General features: G+C 37.3%; 1 protein-coding gene across 1 annotated transcript in view; it reads left to right on the top strand.

The window, feature by feature from the left end:
• BAZ1A (bromodomain adjacent to zinc finger domain 1A) overlaps nt 1-17,933 on the top strand; it is a 61,848-nt gene that overhangs the window by 37,817 nt on the left and 6,098 nt on the right. The window contains exons 15-23 of the mRNA XM_035539455.2: nt 168-333; nt 594-707; nt 1,884-2,008; nt 2,959-3,564; nt 6,339-6,502; nt 6,688-6,842; nt 9,452-9,600; nt 17,155-17,402; nt 17,505-17,731. Coding sequence (XP_035395348.1) covers nt 168-333; nt 594-707; nt 1,884-2,008; nt 2,959-3,564; nt 6,339-6,502; nt 6,688-6,842; nt 9,452-9,600; nt 17,155-17,402; nt 17,505-17,731 — 1,954 coding nt within the window. The remainder of the gene's footprint in view (nt 1-167; nt 334-593; nt 708-1,883; nt 2,009-2,958; nt 3,565-6,338; nt 6,503-6,687; nt 6,843-9,451; nt 9,601-17,154; nt 17,403-17,504; nt 17,732-17,933) is intronic.

Below are 17,933 nucleotides of genomic sequence, written 5' to 3'. Positions count from 1 at the left end.
AAGAAAAGCCTCTTTGCAAGTGCAGCTATTATACTACAAGAGTTTGACTTCTGACTACTCGCTTCTTTGAGGGAGTGTTTTTATATACTTCTGTCTGAAGTGTATAGGAGTAAGGATTATTTATCAGTTTCATAATGAAATGTAAACATTGGTCTGAATTTTATTAGGAGAAAAGATGAAGATCCTTCACGCCCTCTGTGGGAAACTTCTGACTCTCGTCTCTACTCGAGATTTCATTGAGGACTCTGTTGATGTATTACGGCAGGCAAAACAGGAGTTCAGAGAATTAAAGGCAGAACAGCATCGCAAAGAACGAGAGGCAGCAGCGGCAAGGTAGAACTGGGATACAGGAATCTAAACCTTGTTGACACAAATTAGACTAATCTTCAGTTGCAAAAGGCATATAAAAAAACTAAGTGTTTGTATTCTATACTGGTTTCTTGAGACCCTAGAGAGCAGTGAAATTTCATTGTGCTTAGGATTGTGCTTTTCCACTTTACTGTTATTTTTAGATGATATAGTAAAGGAAAAAGATGTAGCCAGATCAGATACTAGATTGATCGCAACTGATTTTCTGTTTTTTATACTACTAGGATACGTAAGAGGAAAGAAGAAAGGTTAAAAGAACAAGAGTTAAAAATGAAAGAGAAACAAGAAAAGCTGAAGGAAGAAGAGCAAAAAAATCCTGCCACAGAAGTATCTGTTGGGTATGATAATGTGATATTACTGTGATAAATTATGATATAGCACTTTTCAGTCACATGGCCAGATCTTGCCTATGTAGTTTTACTGACTTGTTCATATATAAATGTATATTTTCATTAAAGTATATAGCCCTTAGTGTTTTTTCTTCCTGGTGTTTTAGAATTACTTTATGAAAGCAATATTATTTTTAAAATTATTTTTCACTATATGTATAATTTTGTTGAAAGCTTGACAACTTTACCTACTGATAGGAGGAACTTGCAAAATCTAATATGTATTTTTTGCACTACTTGTCTTACTCGCTTCGTATCTATGAATATCCTAATAATAAACCATTCTAGTTTGTTTTTTAATTTGAAGAATTGGTCTGATCTGAACTAAATACTGACCCTGCATAACTGTTTATAAATCAAATTTAGTAGCATTTAAAAAAAATGCTGTGCTATCCCGGGTGATTTCCATAAAAATAGGTTTTTTTTTCCTGTTATTAAAACTGCATGATTTCAGAAGGTAAGATTCATGTATATGCAACTGTCTTGATTCCAGGAAAAAAAAGTGTGTACATAAAACTGTATCCTTACCTGCTTGAGGAAGGTAGTTAGGTAAATAACTCTGCTTGCAAGAGGTTAGCATGGGCCAAAGACAGATCTGTGCTATGTTTCTGAAGCTATAATTGGTGTGTGTTTTTGTGTAAAATGTTATCCTGTAATGGTTGCATGTAGTTTTGTTGGTGTTGGATTAGGGAGAAAAATGTGTAATAAACACTTTATAAAGTGGTATATATTTTGATGAGGGAATCTGTATATTTTTAATGACTAAAGATAAAATATAATGTGGCGTAGTAGAAGTACCTTAGGAAAACGCGAAACAGGGTCTGATTACAGTAATGCTCTTTAAATGAAAGAGTGAATACCGAAGAGCTGTTTTTAGTCTTTAATATGGAACTTCCCAGTTTCAGTTCAGTGAGTTTCTTTCGGTGTTTCTTAATATATTTTATGACTGTTCATTTTTTTAAAGAAAGAATGCAGTGTTATAGATCTGTGACAAGCTTAAGTACTTCTGAGAGGAAAATACTGTTTGTGTTAAAGATGCCATGTTATATCGTGTATTCTTTTCGTTCCATTCAGCTTTTAATATGTGGTTGCTCAGCCTGTCACCTTTTTTTTTAATTGCCTCAGGGAGGAGGAACGGGAAGACCTTGATACTAGTACAGAGAGCAAGGAAACTGAACGTAAAGAGCAAGATGTAGACACAGTGACAGAAGATGAAGAAGAGCTGGGACCAAACAAAAAAGGAAGAAGAGGTAATACGTGTGCACGTGTGTTTGTGTGAATGCATGCACACAACTGGGCAGTTCTTGTTTAAACTTTCAGTAAACATCAATCTTAACTTTTTAAAGAAAAAAAAAGATCATGATCATAGTGGGCTATTAAGTGAGTTTAGCTGGCCTGATGTAGATCTAGCTGCCAGCTGTATGTTCTTTTCCTCTCCTGCATCTTGTCTTGTATACTTGCCTGACAGACAATTACAGTTACAAGTAATGTACCTCAGTGACTTTGAAAGAATCTCATCTAATAAGATACGATGTGTTTTTTTATTCTTCTTGTTAGAAATCTTCAAAAACAACATGTTTCTAAAAGAAAATGTTACATTGAGTGGTTGTATTTAGTTTGCTTTTGTTAATGAAGCAGTATGCCTTTTGTATAAGAATGAAATCAGACTTATTCCCAGGCTTCCTAAGCAGTATGTTAATAGAAGCTCTGGTACAGTAATTGCCATAGCCTAATGCTTGTAACTAGACATAGGTTTCATCAGAGGAAGATGAATTGTTGATGACTTCTATTTTTGCTTGAGGTTTTCTGGGAATTTAAGTTCATTATTTTGAGTATAGTAAATAAAGTCCAAAAGAGAGTTTGAATTCAATTGCTAGAGTTTTACTTTATTGTGATAAGACAGTTTTATGACATTCTTTTAAGTTCTTAGAGTTTTTTTTATAATACTAAAAATCTCAATCTTGGTAAATGAGAGAAAATACAGTAAAGATGGCTTCCTTTTTTTATTGGGGAAGTGGGTTAATCACTTATTTCTCTTTAATAAAGCTGGAGTTGTTTCCTGACTAAGCCGATAGTTCTTGACAGTGTAAGTTTAGATAGTTGTGAAGGGAGATAAATTAAACCAACCCTTATAAATTATTTTGTTAGCTAAAATAAATCTAAGCATGTTGCTACCACTCTTTTTTCCTTTAACTTTTAGGAAGGAGAGGGCAAAATGGATATAAAGAATTTACAAGACAAGAAGAGACTTCTGAAAAGAGTGAACCACTTACTGCTGAAGACGAAGAAGCTTTAAAACAGGAGCAACAAAAGAAAGAGAAGGAACTACTAGAAAAGATTCAGAATGCAACAGCCTGCACAAATATTACCCCCTTAGGTCGTGACCGTATGTACCGACGCTACTGGATTTTCCCCTCTGTTCCTGGATTGTTTATAGAAGAAGACTATTCTGGTCTCACAGAAGACATGTTGTTGCCTCGAACCTCTTCCTTTCAGAATAGTGTACAGTCTTGCACAAATGAACCTCAGGTATTCAGTAAAACTGGAGAGTCTTTGAAATCCTCTGAATCTACCTCCAATATTGACCAAGATTCACACACCAGTGTTGTTGTAGAGGTGCCAAGGCCAGTATATAAACCAAACCGTTGGTGCTTTTACAGTTCTCGGGAACAACTGGACCAACTTCTGGAGGCTCTCAATTCCCGAGGACATAGGGAGAGTGCCTTAAAAGAAACTCTTTTACAGGAGAAAAATAGAATATATGAACAACTAAGCAGTTTTCCTGTGGAAAAATTCCATATTCCAGGTAAAGGAAAGGTTCCTGATTTTAATTTGCTTCCGCAGTTGTAATTCGTATATTTTATACTAGAAACCTCTTAACTCTCATCTAATTATAATTAATTCCTAAGAATAATTTTTATTTCTTAAGCGTTGTTTTGCTCTATGGAAAATATGGTGTGTTTTTTGTTTTGGTTTGTTTTTTACTAATTGAGAATTAATTTTGTGATACTTTATGCTTAAAAAAACAGGCAATATTTTCATCATGAGGAAGCAATTTGAGCTTTGGGAAAAGATTACTGGGGGATAGAGATAAATATCTGTTAAAGGTTAAGTCATAGATTGATCATCTGATGTCCTTGTTTCCAATGTGGTGAGAGTCAAGGTGTGACACTGGAGAAGGAAACTTCACAAAGGGAGGCGATTTATTGTCACATTGATTTTTGAGTAGGTGGGACACGTTCTTTCATAGCAATGTATGAAATTATTCAAAGGCCTTTGCTGGACTGGGTATTGTGAACAAGGGAAAGATAGCATTATTGCAGGGTCATACTAAAACATTTGGGGAGGAAAAAAACTGCAGCTGTGTTGGTTGTTATGTCACTTAACATTAATGCTGTGGATTCTGTGTTGGGCTGTGTTTTTTTTCTCCCTCTCTCCTTTGGCAAATACTTATTACAAGAGGAGGAGGCATATGCAGAACGGTAATGTTCTTATGGGTTTCAAAGAGTAGAAATGTAAAACCATGCTAAAGTTAGGACTTTGTGTCGTCCCACCCCCCGTTTTCTCTTGGCCAAGTATTTTTCCATTTATTGCTCCAATTGCTGATAAAAATCCTGCATATGTAAGCTTGCACCTGGTTTATTTGTAGAATGGTGATGGGTAGAGGATGTTACCAAAAGTAAACTCCTGAGGGTAATGTTCAAGACATGTCACTTTGTTTTGTACTGTAACACAAAAATCTTCACAATAGTTTTGTTATCTCTACATGGGCAAGGGAGAATTATTTACAGCAGAACTGAATTCTGTTTTTGCTGGATTGTACATGCCACTGACACTTTGGGTACAGGTACTAATAAATCCATAACTGATCTACCGTTCTTCTGGTGGAAGCTAGCACAGCACAGAGTTCCTGCATAGTAATGAAGCTTTATTTGGAGGTCTTATAGCTATTTTCCTGGGTTTTGGTGAGAAAATCTGACTTTATACTATGCACATGTATGTGTGTGTGTTTGGGGGAGTTTTCCTTATTTTTCTAGTTGAAGATCCTTTATATACATTTTTGTGTGTTGCTCTGTCCTGAAGCAACTTGATTTCCACAATCACAAATTTTTCTTCTCTGTTGATGCTAGAATTTTAGAATAGCATTAACTTAATGTATATATCTTTGAACTTCAAATTGTAGTAAAACAAGAAAATTAAAATGCAGTGGCCCAATACCAATGCTTCCTGTTTAATGTGATAAGAAATAATAAGCAGATGTAGCTTTCCTTTAAAGGGAGCTTTACTACAATGGAATTGAGCTGCTGCCTAAGTTCCTGAACTCACATGATTTGCAGATTCAAGTAACTGAGAACTATTCTGCGATTCTCTAGACTACCATTCTTCTTTTTTCCACTTCCCACTCACAAAAACAAGAAAAGAAAAAGCATGAAAGAAAATGGATGCTGGAATTACTTTTCCATATCAATTATTTGCAAGCCAATTGCGGCTGTATTAGTTCTGCTCAAGAAAAGACGTTTCTTTTCTGATTTTTCCCTTAAACCAAAAAGGATGTTTCCCACATCCAGGCATCGGAGTGTGCTAGTATCCATTTTCAGAATATTTGCATAATTACGTTCAGTTACAGGGAATTATTTCTGCACTTGAGTGTCTTAGAAACTTGTCCTGTACTTCCTCAACAGCAGCTCTAAGGTAACTTTTGATTAAATACCTCTGAGTTCTTGAATGTTCTCCTCATCACTACATTTGGAGGATTTAAGGTAAATCGTGTGAAGAGATGTTTGCCACCTATGCAGATTTACAAACAGTAATTTAAGATGTGTGCATACTTTGAGCTCTTTCCTGTGGCTTCTGAACTGTTGCATAAATGTTTGGTTCTCCACTGAAGAGGCCTTTTCATTTGACAGTACATCATCAGCTGTTTGGCTCTTCCTTTTTTCGTAATACATCTTGTTGGCTTGTTCCTTTTTTTAGCTCCACTTTCTTCTAATTAGAGGGCACAGTTAGTCTAGTGCATTCCTGTGGCATCTTATCTGTTTGGTTTCAAAGTAATTTTTTAAAAAGGGACTATACCTTGTTCTGTTGGTTTCTGTGACTTGACAATTGCACGTGCATGTTTTAAATGTTACGATAAAGATCCATGCACAAAGGAAAAGTGAGTTCTGCTTGTCCTGCAAAGTAAGGATAGTGCAATACAAAAAAATACCAGAAGTGTGACTTTATTCTTTGTCTTGTGATTTTTCCTCTTGCATTCATAGCAGAGTTGTTGATAAACATGCATGGTAGATAAAAGTAGTAGATAAATGCAAAACAATGTCTTTTAAATTGATAAGAATTTCTTATCCCGTGTGTTGGGATGCACAGATGCTAGTCTTCAGGTCTTCTCTTAAAAGGATACTCTGCTTGGCTGGATCAGATGCTTTAGTTGGCATGGAGATGTTGGTATTGACAACTGTTGCTATAGGAAGGGAGTTCTGAACCGTTGTTTAGATTTTTCTGCCTTGTACAACCTATTGCTCCCTCCACTGCCAGCTATTAGAAGGAGCAAAGTTCGCTAATGGTTATTTGGTATTATTACAGACAAACCTCAAAGTGATGTTAGACCTCCTTCAGGACGTGGAAGGATGCAGAATGCTCATGATGCATCCCACATCTCTGCAGAAAAGCAGCTTGAACTGAGACTTAGAGACTTCCTTTTGGACATTGAAGACAGGATCTACCAAGGAACACTGGGGGCTATTAAGGTATTTGTGAACTGTAGAGCACCTAGGAGCACAGTGGTGCCGTCAAGTCTGTAACCTAAATGAGAACTCTTGCATGCTGTGGGTTTCACTGACAATGTAATATAATTAAGTGTAGACAGTAATTGGCACTAGAAGTTTGTGGCCTTTGATTCTTCAGAAACTTAGAATTTGTATGTTTGCTTCAGGTTATAGACAGACAGTCTTGGAGAGCAGCCTTAGAACATGGGCGGTATGAATTCTTAAATGATGAAAACAAAGAAAATGGTATAATTAAAGCTGTGAATGAAGAATCTGAAGAAATGGAAACTGATGATCAAGATAAGTTTATTGTGAAAGACCGGTAAGAACGGCTATTTAAATAATGACTCTTCTCTGTGAGTTCTGTAACAGTACTCTGGTTTTCCACCTTCAAACCGTTTTTACTCTTAATTTCTATGAGTTGATATTTTTGAAAAGATAAGTTTTAAGTTTTGAGTTGTAAAATGTGATATTCTAGCATTGGTTTATATCTTGTAAATGGCGCAGTTCTATTACCAGATAAAACAAAGACAGCTGCAGGCCAGCTTGACAAGTGCTACCATTCAGGTACTGTGCTGCTCAAAGTGAATGTCCTTTTTAGAATGAAATCACATGTGCCAAATTTAAAAATCACTTAAAATGCAGGGAAGAAATATTCTGGAAAATGAGAAAACCACCAGAATAAAAGCTTTGTGGAAAGAGTAGGAGTGTTTAAAAGGAACGTTGGTAATAGTCATGTATTATGTACCTCTCCGTGAGTCACGGTAAGAACCATCAGTGCAACAGGCCATGGTCTGCATTAGCCTTTGGCACTGTGGCAAAACTGCAATACGACCTTAAAATTTCATAATGATGATCCTTTTATAGAGCAAACTGCAGCCTAGATTAAAAAAAAAAAGGGATGAAACCTCAAAAAATCGTTGGAACTACAAAAGCGTTTTCTTTTTTTCTAAACAAACTTTTGAGAGAGATGGGAGACTTTCACCAAATCAGCGTTTGTAAATCAAACCATAGTGACTAAAGTTTTTCTGTGAAAACTTGTAAATATTTAATTCTCAGAAGTTGCATACTTGTCAGAAATAAACTTATACCTTAATTTACATAATACATATTATCTTGTGTCTTGAAAGGATGTGAATGTTAAAATATTGCAGGGAAAGAAGATTCACTGGAAGCAATTCTAGTACTAATGTACTGTTTGCTTATGTATTCTGTGAGGTTTTTTGCAATTAAATTTTTATTTTATGAAGGCAGTATTCCTGGATAGACTCTTGAATACTATACTGAGTGTGGGAATTTAGTTTTTAAGGTTCTGTTTTTTCTCCTTTTATTGCAGTTTGCTGAATAAGTACTTTTCTGTCAGACTCTCCTTTGAATCTGAGTTCTCCAGTTCTATGCAAAACACGTAGGGTCATCTCCGTTATATGAATGACACAATCTATAGATATTTGCTTCCTGAGAACTGTAACATAAAAATATGCCACTGTTTTCATTTATCAAGAAGCTAAAATTTGACTGTCTCCAGTTACCCTGGGTACTTGCTTCTATTGCTGGCTCTCAGTTCAGTGGCAGAAGCTTGTTGCTTCATTTTTAGCGCTTGATACAGATTCCATCAAAGTTTCTGAAGTGTTGCCACTCTAATATTAAAGTCTTGAATATTAAAACAGACTATGGGATTCTGCAATCATATGACAGATTCTTTTTGATGCTGGGCTTTTTATCCACCCAGAGTAAGTGACATCTCATTAAGACTGTGGGGTTTGACTAGTGAAATGTAAATAAGCATGCAGCTTTTTTTTCTGTCTGCTTTCAGGCTCTCTGAATGTGTGACTGCAAAATATAATGAACAGCTTTTAAGTGTGAAAAAAGAAGAGGGACAACCAAAAGCATTGCACATTCACCAGAATAAAGCACAATCCAGACGGTGTTAATTAGTTATTTTTTGATAAACCCCAAGTAGAAATTGAATTTTATTTCATTAGTTTGAGTTGCTCTCCTACACTATACTTATTCTTGTGGTTGAGAAGATTAACTGCACTTTGAAATGATTACTTAGCTGCCTTCTTTGACCAAAGACTGTTTTATTGCAAACCTACCTTAATTCTTGGTTGAGAATTTAAAAGAAAATAAATGAAAAATAAAATGTTTAAACTTAAACACCCACAGCACATCCCTGTCAAGTCAGCGTGTTTTGTTTTATTCAGCACAGTTGCTGAGGCCAGGATCTTGGGTGCCTTATATTCTGAGGCTCAAGCTCCTAATATTAATCCTTAGGAGAAACCATATACTTGAAATACTGGCTTAGTTTATTTTCGTCTTTATCATTGAAATTATGTAGTTTGCTCATTTGTTTATACTAAACTTTTGAAGAGATACTTTGTATAATGAAAAGATTGGAAATATTTTTAAGTGACTTGCTATGTATGTAAACATGATTCTTTTATTGCTGTGGGATTTTTTCTTTTTAACTTACAGGAAGAGTTAGTATTTTAAAAAAGTTCTTAAAAGATGAGAATATAAATTAAGACTTTTCAATGTAACGTTCTAAAATTATTTTGCGGTTTTATTTCATTTATTTTTATTGGAAGAATTATTAAAACTGCTCTTTATAGGAATCTCTCATTTTCTGGTGGAATTATCTGGTGGAATCTTCTGAAAATCTTAACTGTAGCAAAATCAAGCATCCATGTTTCCTGAAATTTAGATATCTTTGTTTACCTAAGGATGATTTATCTCAATTGACTGGACTAATTAGCAAACTTGAGAACTGGGATGACTAATCACACCTGAGCAGTATCTGTTCATGTCTGTATTCTATGCATATAAATTAAGTGGAGGGAAAAAAACCTCCTGTGAATACAGATGCATGCAGATATCCATGGTGTTGAATTCAAAATATGTTAAAATGTGCTTAATATGCTTTTATTTTAGACTTGTCGGATTAAAAACCGAAGCTCCAAGTGCTGCATCAACAAGTACAAGTACTCCTCAGCCAGTTAATAATGTGGTCCACCACTTGGCGTCTGCACTGCTCCAGATAGAACAAGGAATTGAGCGCAGGTTTCTCAAAGCACCTCTTGGTAAGCTTTCAGGTTTGAAACTGCATGTCTCCGGTTTTGTGTCAGATTTCTTTAGTCTTTGCTTCTTTTGTGAGACTAAATGTTTTAGAGAGAGAGGTTGGGGAAAAGAAAAAACAGCTAACCTATTGCTAGGTACCATTGTTTAAAAAAAAAAATCAACACACATTAGATCACGAGGAGATATTTGTAGTTCAGGATGTGCAGAAAGAAAAATGTTTTAAAAAAAAAAGGAACATAAAAATTAGCGTAAAATACGTTGTTACTTAAATACATACCTATTTAACTTGGATCACTTCAGTGATCTTGTTTACATGGTCTCACAGTTACACTGATGCACTGGGAGATAAGCTGCACCTTTAGGCAGCAGAGAGTGAGCTTTCTGGGTGAATAGTCCATAATTCAGTACTGCTGTTGAAGGTAATATATCACAGAACTGTACTATGAGTTTTGCACGTCTTTAGGTTGTAAAATTTACACTCCTTTTTATACCATTTCTGTGAAAAAAATAGTCCTGGTTTATCTGGATCACCTGTTTAGCAATAATAGAATATTTACAATAAAATGTAGTAATGATTTACATCGCAAACTTTCCAGTCCTTAGGTTTTATTTTGTGCTGTAAAACTTGGAAAAAAAGGGTTGCAGAAGAATTAAAGCATGCTTACAGCTTGACTTTAGCACACATTCCTTCCTTGAATCCCTCTGACGTACTCTAGTGGTGAGAGACAGAATCCAAAGCACATACTGTGGCTCTGTTTTCTGGTGATTAATCACTCAGGTCCCTTACCTGAGTCCTTTTGCAGTTCAATACTGGAGGTTTGCTTGAAGATACGTATCCTTCCTGAGGCAGTTGTCCCAGCAAGCTTCCCATCCTCATGTCACACTGAGGAGCTGTGCTTTGTGCCCCAGCTGGACTGGCTGTCGTTGTAGTGGGAGTGTAGCAGGGTTACCAGTGCAGTGCATAACGTGGATATTCCAGAGCACGAGCTGTTATTACACATGGTATTCTCCCTTTGCTAATGATTGCATACAAAATCTGTCGGCTTCAGCAGTTTTTGTTGCAGCAGTTCAAGACATTCATACAATGAAACCTGCATTTTCACTTCACATTATTGCTCCATGGCACAGTCGACCTAAAACTTTCTGCATCTCTGCTGCCCCTACATGGAGTCTGTCTTAATATCACTTGCCACTGAAGATGAGTTTGAGCTAGACTTACGCCGGACAATCTGACACACAGGCAGGGGTCCCTTCTGCAAGCTTTTTTTTATTGGTGCAGTTACCTCTAGAAGAAGAAGATGCAGCACATGATTGAGATGAAAGGGTAAAGCATAGGAGTAGCTAAAACTACAGCTGTTTAAAAGTTTTACTGGGTTAAGTGTTTGGTCAATTCAAATGTCTTCTCTTTCTAAGCCAGGCATGGTGTAGTTTATTTTCTGCCCTATGACCGGACTTACACCGTGCATGTGGTGCAGTTAATTGACAGCACATCTAGCATTTGTCATGTTCATTCTGCATGTGCTATTTGTAAATACATTGTGCAGTATAAGCCTCCATTTCCAAACTGTCTCTGAGTATTTTGGCAACAGCATTTTGCTGACAGTTGCAAGTTTACTGTGTTCACTTAAGTTTACTTTAAGTGCAAGTCTGCACTTAAGGGGAAAAAATGGCTATTAGGAGGTTATAGATTTGACATCGTGAGTTAGATGAAAAGGGCTGAAAGAAAAGTGTCCCTACAAAAAAACTTACAATACTTTAATCCTCATGCATTGTTTTTTCAGTAGTCCCAACTCTGCCATAGTCTAATGATGGTTCATGGTTTTTGTCTGACCTTTTGATGACGATGTAGTTTCTTGTTTGTTTTTAACTCAGTAATCCTCTTTTCCTTTAGAGGCTGTATACTGTACTGTGTGACAGAAAAAAGTATATAGGGAAAACAATCTTATATGGTCTACATGTCTCAAATCTCCTCTTTATTTATATTACCATACTGCCTGGGGATTTCTTCTGCTTTGAGATTACTGTAATGTATAGGGTAACCTGCACAGTTCAGGGAGTGGGAAGGGATCCCGGGCTCTATGCTGGCTTACTGCCATACCTGCCATACCCATTAAGCTGCAGTGTCAGGTTCCCTTTTCTTTGTTCTACCTTTGGTGCCAAGCGTCTCATATTTTTGGTTGCATTAATAGCCTGCTCTTACCAGGAGATGAGTCTGAATGAAAACAAGATCTGAGGAGATACGGCTTTGAACAGCTCTGTAGTAAAGAAGGCTTAAAACACACTACTATTTCTTGCTGAATTTTCTGACTTCTAGGCAGTTAGTTAGGTGAAGGGTGCTCTGATTTGGGAGCTTTTGGACGTGACCAGAAGGCAAAACTGCAGAGTCGAGGAAACCTGTGTACTAGAGAGGTCTCTGGCAAATGTAGGTACTCCAGAGGTCAAGCAGCAGATGTGGATGCAGCCCTTTCTGGATATAGCCCTTCAGTGTTTCAGATTTGTTTAAAACAAACAAAACAACAAAAAGAAAATATTATAAAATTTGCAAAGTCTTCTATTCAGCTTAAACTCCCTATGTGGAACCAATGACTTTGTATGTCACCAAAGCAAATGCTGTTTCTTAGCATGCAACTTGCTTGTATGTAACAGGCCAAGCTCTCTCTTCTCCTAGATAAGGTGACATTAGGTGTGTTACTAAACATCCTAATAAAAAGTGGATACAGCTGCTTACTCTGGGACTGACTCTGTCACAGAACTGTGATACTGTCTTTCATTGACCCCGCTAGGAAACAGCCAAGATAACTACGAGGACAGAAGTTAGTTTTTAGTTTGTAACCACATGGTTTGTAGGCTTCTTATTGTCTTGCTCTTACATGGATTATTGTCTGTACGCTCAATTTTTCTAACATTTTTTTAATAGTTATTCCAACTGCTTACTGAAACTTTGCCCTAGAGAAAATGCCTGTATATCTGTTTTTAATATTAAACCTGAGAAACCCATCTTTTTTTAGATGACTTAATTACCACTGAAGTAAGAACATGCCAAGTCTGCAAGAGGTCTGTTTTGGTAGCAGGATAGGGGAGCACATTTGATAAAATGAGTACTATTGCATTTCTGCTTTAAACCAACCTAGACCTTACTTTGTCTCCGTTATTTCAGTTGTTGCCCTCGCTGTAGCATTGCCTTTCCCCCATCCCCCCTGCCCCTTTTCACAGTGTGCTCTGTTCCCATTAGGGATTGGAGCCATACTTAACAATTTTTAGTTTTCACTCTATTTACAGCTTGCACTACTAAAGACAGCGTAGTGAAATTCACTGCAGTCACTGGCAAGTTTATCCCGGTGGCCTCCAGGGTGCAGAGCAGACAAAGGGACCCAGCACAGTAATAAAAGGACCAGCTGCTCCTCTTTGCTCCTTTTTTGTTCTAAGGCTCTATCAGGCTGCCAAGAGCCTTGCTGGTGATTTTGATAAGTTTAGAGTTGAGGTGCATACAAAATATTAAAGTTGAAGAGCAAGAAAAGGCTAACACAGAAGATAGTAAAGCTAACGGAGATATAGAAACCCCAGAAACAGCACCCTCTGCCTTGCAGAACTGCTAGATGACTGATAATCTTCTGTTGTTTGGTGATAAAATTTAACAGTACCTGACGTGAATTGTAATGTAAGCATTTCTTTATTATGAATTGTGTTTTTAGAAATCCTTTCATTACGAATCAGCCATGAAAACTTTTCTTCCTTCAGTCCAAAGTAATGTTTGAGGAGAATCTCAAAAAGGCGGGTAAGGGTATAGCTTGCAGTACACGTTTTTTCCTGCAAAATCCTGAATTGAAACATGTAATAAAGCCATTACTACTTTTTGTCCTAAAACTTAAGCTGTTTGATGGAAACTGAAGTGTTAGTTTTAAAAAAAAAAAAAAAAAAAAAAAGAGGAAAGAAATACAAACAATTCTTGTTGTGGATTTTGCTTTTTTTAGTATAAATTGCTTTTTCTTACATTACAAAATATTTTGTAGTGGAGAAGCAAGTCTCACCATTCCTATTACATAGATGTGAAAACTGAGGTTTAAGATGATGTGACTTGGTCACCCTGGTGTCCAGTGAGGCAGCAAAGAAAAAATACTTGCTTTCTGCACTAGTGCAGGACTCCAGTCAATAAACATCTTTCAGGTACAGTCATATACAGTGTGGATTTTTGCCATGCACTTGTGGGACAAAAAAAAAAAGAAAAATAAAAAATACATCTTTTTTGCTGGTTTTTGCTCATCTACGTTCCATTCCTTTTTTCCTAGACTCAGATTATTTTTGTTTCCTCTACTCTCAAAGTTGTTTTTGCTTTCTGTTTATAATTAGACCTCCTCATGATAACATGTCATCTTCCAGCAGTGATTTGTTTGTTTATTCTTCAGAAAAGGCAGTCAAAGAAGGTACCTTGCATGTGGATCATATAAAGGTCTACTCTGTCTCTTCTTGGGAGAGTAACTTCATTCTGATATTCAGGAAGGTTCCTTCACCCAACTATCATAACTAGGTCATTTCATGTGGACAGACAAGCTAGTTTTCTTAGTCCTTGAGGGCTGTGACCATGAAGCAGGTATATTTTTGCGGTGTTAGGATGTTCATGGCAGCACAGACCAGACATGTTTGCTGAGAGAAAAACCTTTGTTCAGTAAGGTCCTTCTATAGCCATTCGTACCAGAGATGGACATAAAGGTAAGGGAGGGTCAATGTACGAAGCCTTTGGTCTAAGCCTTTTGCTCGTAGTGGAGTCAAAGTGAATCCTGGGCTATGCAATCACTCCACGCACAGCATTCTTTACCCTTCCCTGCCTACCTTCTTCTGTATGCATGCGTGGTAACAACTGTTCTAGTTACATTTTTAGATTATGCAAATATGGATTATAAAAATTAATTTGAAAATATCCCCCACACTTCAAAAATGTATTTGAAATAACTGTATGAATTTAACGTTAAGTAATGCAGAAGATAATAAAAGAAGCCACAGGGGGGATAAAAAGAGGAAGAGAGCGGAAGACAAGACTAGTCAGAGAGATGGTAAATTTTAAATGTTTACTCGTATTGCTAAGAATTAGAGAGCACTTAATTTTTATTTATTTTTTCACTTTAATTCTGTAGCCAGTTCCTTATGCTGAAGGAATTGCAGTATAAATGCTTAAAAGGTTTAAGCTTTATTGGAAGTAAAACAAATACGGCTCAAAGATTTAAAATAAAAAAAAAAATCTGCACCCAGAGATAAAGAACTGTATTTTCTTTTTATCACTTTGGGACAGAAATCTGCATGTTCACATAATCCTTCCCCCCCCTTCTTTTTAATGCCTTTTTTTTTAAACTTCGCAGCATTGTGCAACTGCATATCCTTTCTAGAAATACTAAGATGGAAAACCCTTCCCTGAACTCAATTAGCTATTGATAGATGAGTGCATAGATCTGTCAAACAACTTCATTTGCATTGTAGCAAGGCTTGGAGGGCTTAGCTGGCAGAGGGGTATCCCACTGAGCCATGTAGAGCTTCTCAGACACAAAGGAAGAGGCCATTTTTCCCTCCGAGTTAACAATATAAATGACAAAAATGACGGATGGAAGAAGAAAGCGTTACTTGTGTTTCCCAAATTGGGGGTTGAAACAGCAGGTGTCACTTGGCACATTTTCTTTCAGTGCTAGGGCATGTTTAAGCAGGTAGTGGTCAGTGATTTCCTTCTGTATTGCAACTGCAGTTTTGTACTGCACATATTTGTTGCGTTGTGTGGTGAGCTCCATTGGTGAACCATCTAGGGTACAAATAGTTGCCAATAAAAATAAAGGTGGTAATGCTCAAGCTGCCATTGTCAGCAAAAGAAATGCTTGCTAAACTATACATACAGATAAGATGAATCATCTTTGCCGGAGTTACAGTAGTCATCTGTGGCAGAACTGAGAACTGAATTGGGTTTCAAGTTCTAGTATAGTGTCCTGACAAGTTGTCATTTTCTTCCTACTGAATTTTAAATAATACACTGAGAGCTGTACTGCAGCGCTGCGAAGTGGAGCTTGTGCACTATATGTAGTGAGACTGAACTTGAGGAAGGAAACTTTAAGGACAAAGTAATAGAAATGATGAGAAATACAGATTTATTTGTATTTGCAGTTCAGGAGTGGCTAAATTTTATTTAGGGAGCCGTGCTGCCTGTTTATCCTCTGCCTTTGCTCATTGTTTCTCCTGTGCTGCTTGCTGCTAACGCAAATGTGTGCAAGATTTGGCAAATCCTGGCAGACAGTAGATGAGAAGGCAGAAAGGCCTTGCCAGGAGAGCAATTAGTCTCATTTTTGTTCTTTCATTTTATCTGTTGTTAGATGTTTTTCTCTTCCTGTTTCTGAGGAGAAATCACTTGGCAGACAGCAGGATTGCAGGCCATTCCTGTGCCCACTGTGACTAGTAGAGCAGGCAAGGTAGCATTTTATACTTGGGTGCATCATTAATCAGCTAGAGATCACACAGTAATAACTGGAATATCACTTTTAGAAGGGATATCTTTGGACACTTCTATTATTAAATCTTATTTAAGGTACTGCTATATTTTTCTTAAACCTTCTTGCTTTAAAATGCAAGAAATAGTTTTCAATACTCATATTTCCTTACTACTTAGCAGCAGCATTGCAGGGTGTAACTTACACCTTCTCATTTCTTTAGCTCCTCAAACAACCCATTTGCTTCTGCAACTCCCAGCTGCACATTCCTGTTCTGTACCATCCCTTTCGCTATTCTGCATGTGTATTTGTGTGACCACTTCAGTAGCCTGGACTTGAAAATGAAACCTGTTTGAAAAAGTGATATGACTTCTCCCCACCATTTATTTCTAACCTGAAGAGGATCCCGGGTCTTACTTGTTTTGCTACTAGGTGTGTGCCACAGCTTCCCATGTGCTATATTGCTTATAAAATATCAAGAAAACAGGTATTTTTCTATCAGATCAGTCACCCAGTCTGGATGAGCACATTGACGTGCAAGTTCCTGTGAAGGCAGACTGCAGGATAGGAATAAAGGTACTGAAGCACAGGGAGAGTGCTGCAAAACACTCTGCTAACTACACCAGGACAGGACAAGGGAAGGTGTGAGAGCCCTTTGAGCTGGTTGGTTGGTGGTGGTTTGTGGTGTGTGTTTTTTTTCCCCCTCAACAAAGTCTCTGTTCAGTGTCAAGCAGTTCATTTAGGTGAAAACATTGTGAAAAGGTGTGATTTTGATCTTAGAAATTATACAGAAAGACTTCTTGAAGTTGAAGCAAATCATTAGGTTTTCAGGTTGACAACTGAGTAAGAGTTTTCTGTCTTATTTATGTGCAAGTTTGCAGCTGAATTGATAGTGAAAGATAAAATCCTACAGCTTCAGCAGCTGGAAAACTAATAAGGAAATACTTGAGTGCTGAAAAGATAAGACAGATTATTATCCCAGTTTGCTATTGCATATCTGTTTAAAATACCAAGCCTTACTTCATCGTCTGGAGCAACCTATATGTTTGAAAAAGAAGTTTGATCCTGTTTTTTTGTTCTCTTCTTCTCTCATGGCAGATGCCAGTGATGGTGGACGATCCTATAAAACAGTTTTGGATCGCTGGAGAGAGTCACTTCTTTCTTCTACCAGTTTGTCCCAAGTCTTCCTTCATCTCTCTACGTTGGATCGAAGTGTCATCTGGTCCAAGTCCATCCTCAATGCTCGCTGTAAAGTGTGTCGAAAGAAAGGTGATGCGGAAAGCATGGTGCTGTGTGATGGCTGTGATCGAGGCTATCATACTTACTGTATCAGGCCCAAGCTTAAGGTATCTGAGGAAAAATACCTTCCTTTTCACATAAAATTTGAGTAGTTCTTACAGCTAAGTGTCTTACTAATGCTTGCTTTCCTCTTTTCCTTCTGTTTGTAGGTCATTCCTGAAGGAGACTGGTTTTGTCCAGAGTGCCGACCAAAGCAGCGCTCTAGACGCCTGTCCTCCAGACAGAGACCATCTGTGGAAAGTGATGAGGAGACTGCTGAACGACTAGAAGAAGGGGAGGAAGATGCAAACTATGATGAAGTGAGACAAAGTGAAGAAGAGGATTATGAAGAAGAGCAAGAGGAAGATGATGAATCTCAAGAGGATGAAGAGATGAGGTAAGCAGGCACCCATTAAAGTGGTTTTCTACTGAAATATCTTGATTATTAGGTGGCGTAATTGTTCGTGTAAGCACATGTCTTGAAAATCCAGTGAGGGGGTGGGGTGGAGGGAAGCTTGTTATGAATTTGGCACTTACTAATGGGGTTTAAAATTAACAAAAGTTAGCTCCACTGGACTTGGACTCACTTTTCAGAACGA

This window comes from Cygnus atratus, chromosome 5 (genome assembly GCF_013377495.2).
Source record: "Cygnus atratus isolate AKBS03 ecotype Queensland, Australia chromosome 5, CAtr_DNAZoo_HiC_assembly, whole genome shotgun sequence".
Taxonomy (NCBI): Eukaryota; Metazoa; Chordata; class Aves; order Anseriformes; family Anatidae; genus Cygnus; species Cygnus atratus.
Note: the sequence above shows the minus strand (reverse complement) of the source record. Positions and strands in the feature narration are given on the sequence as shown.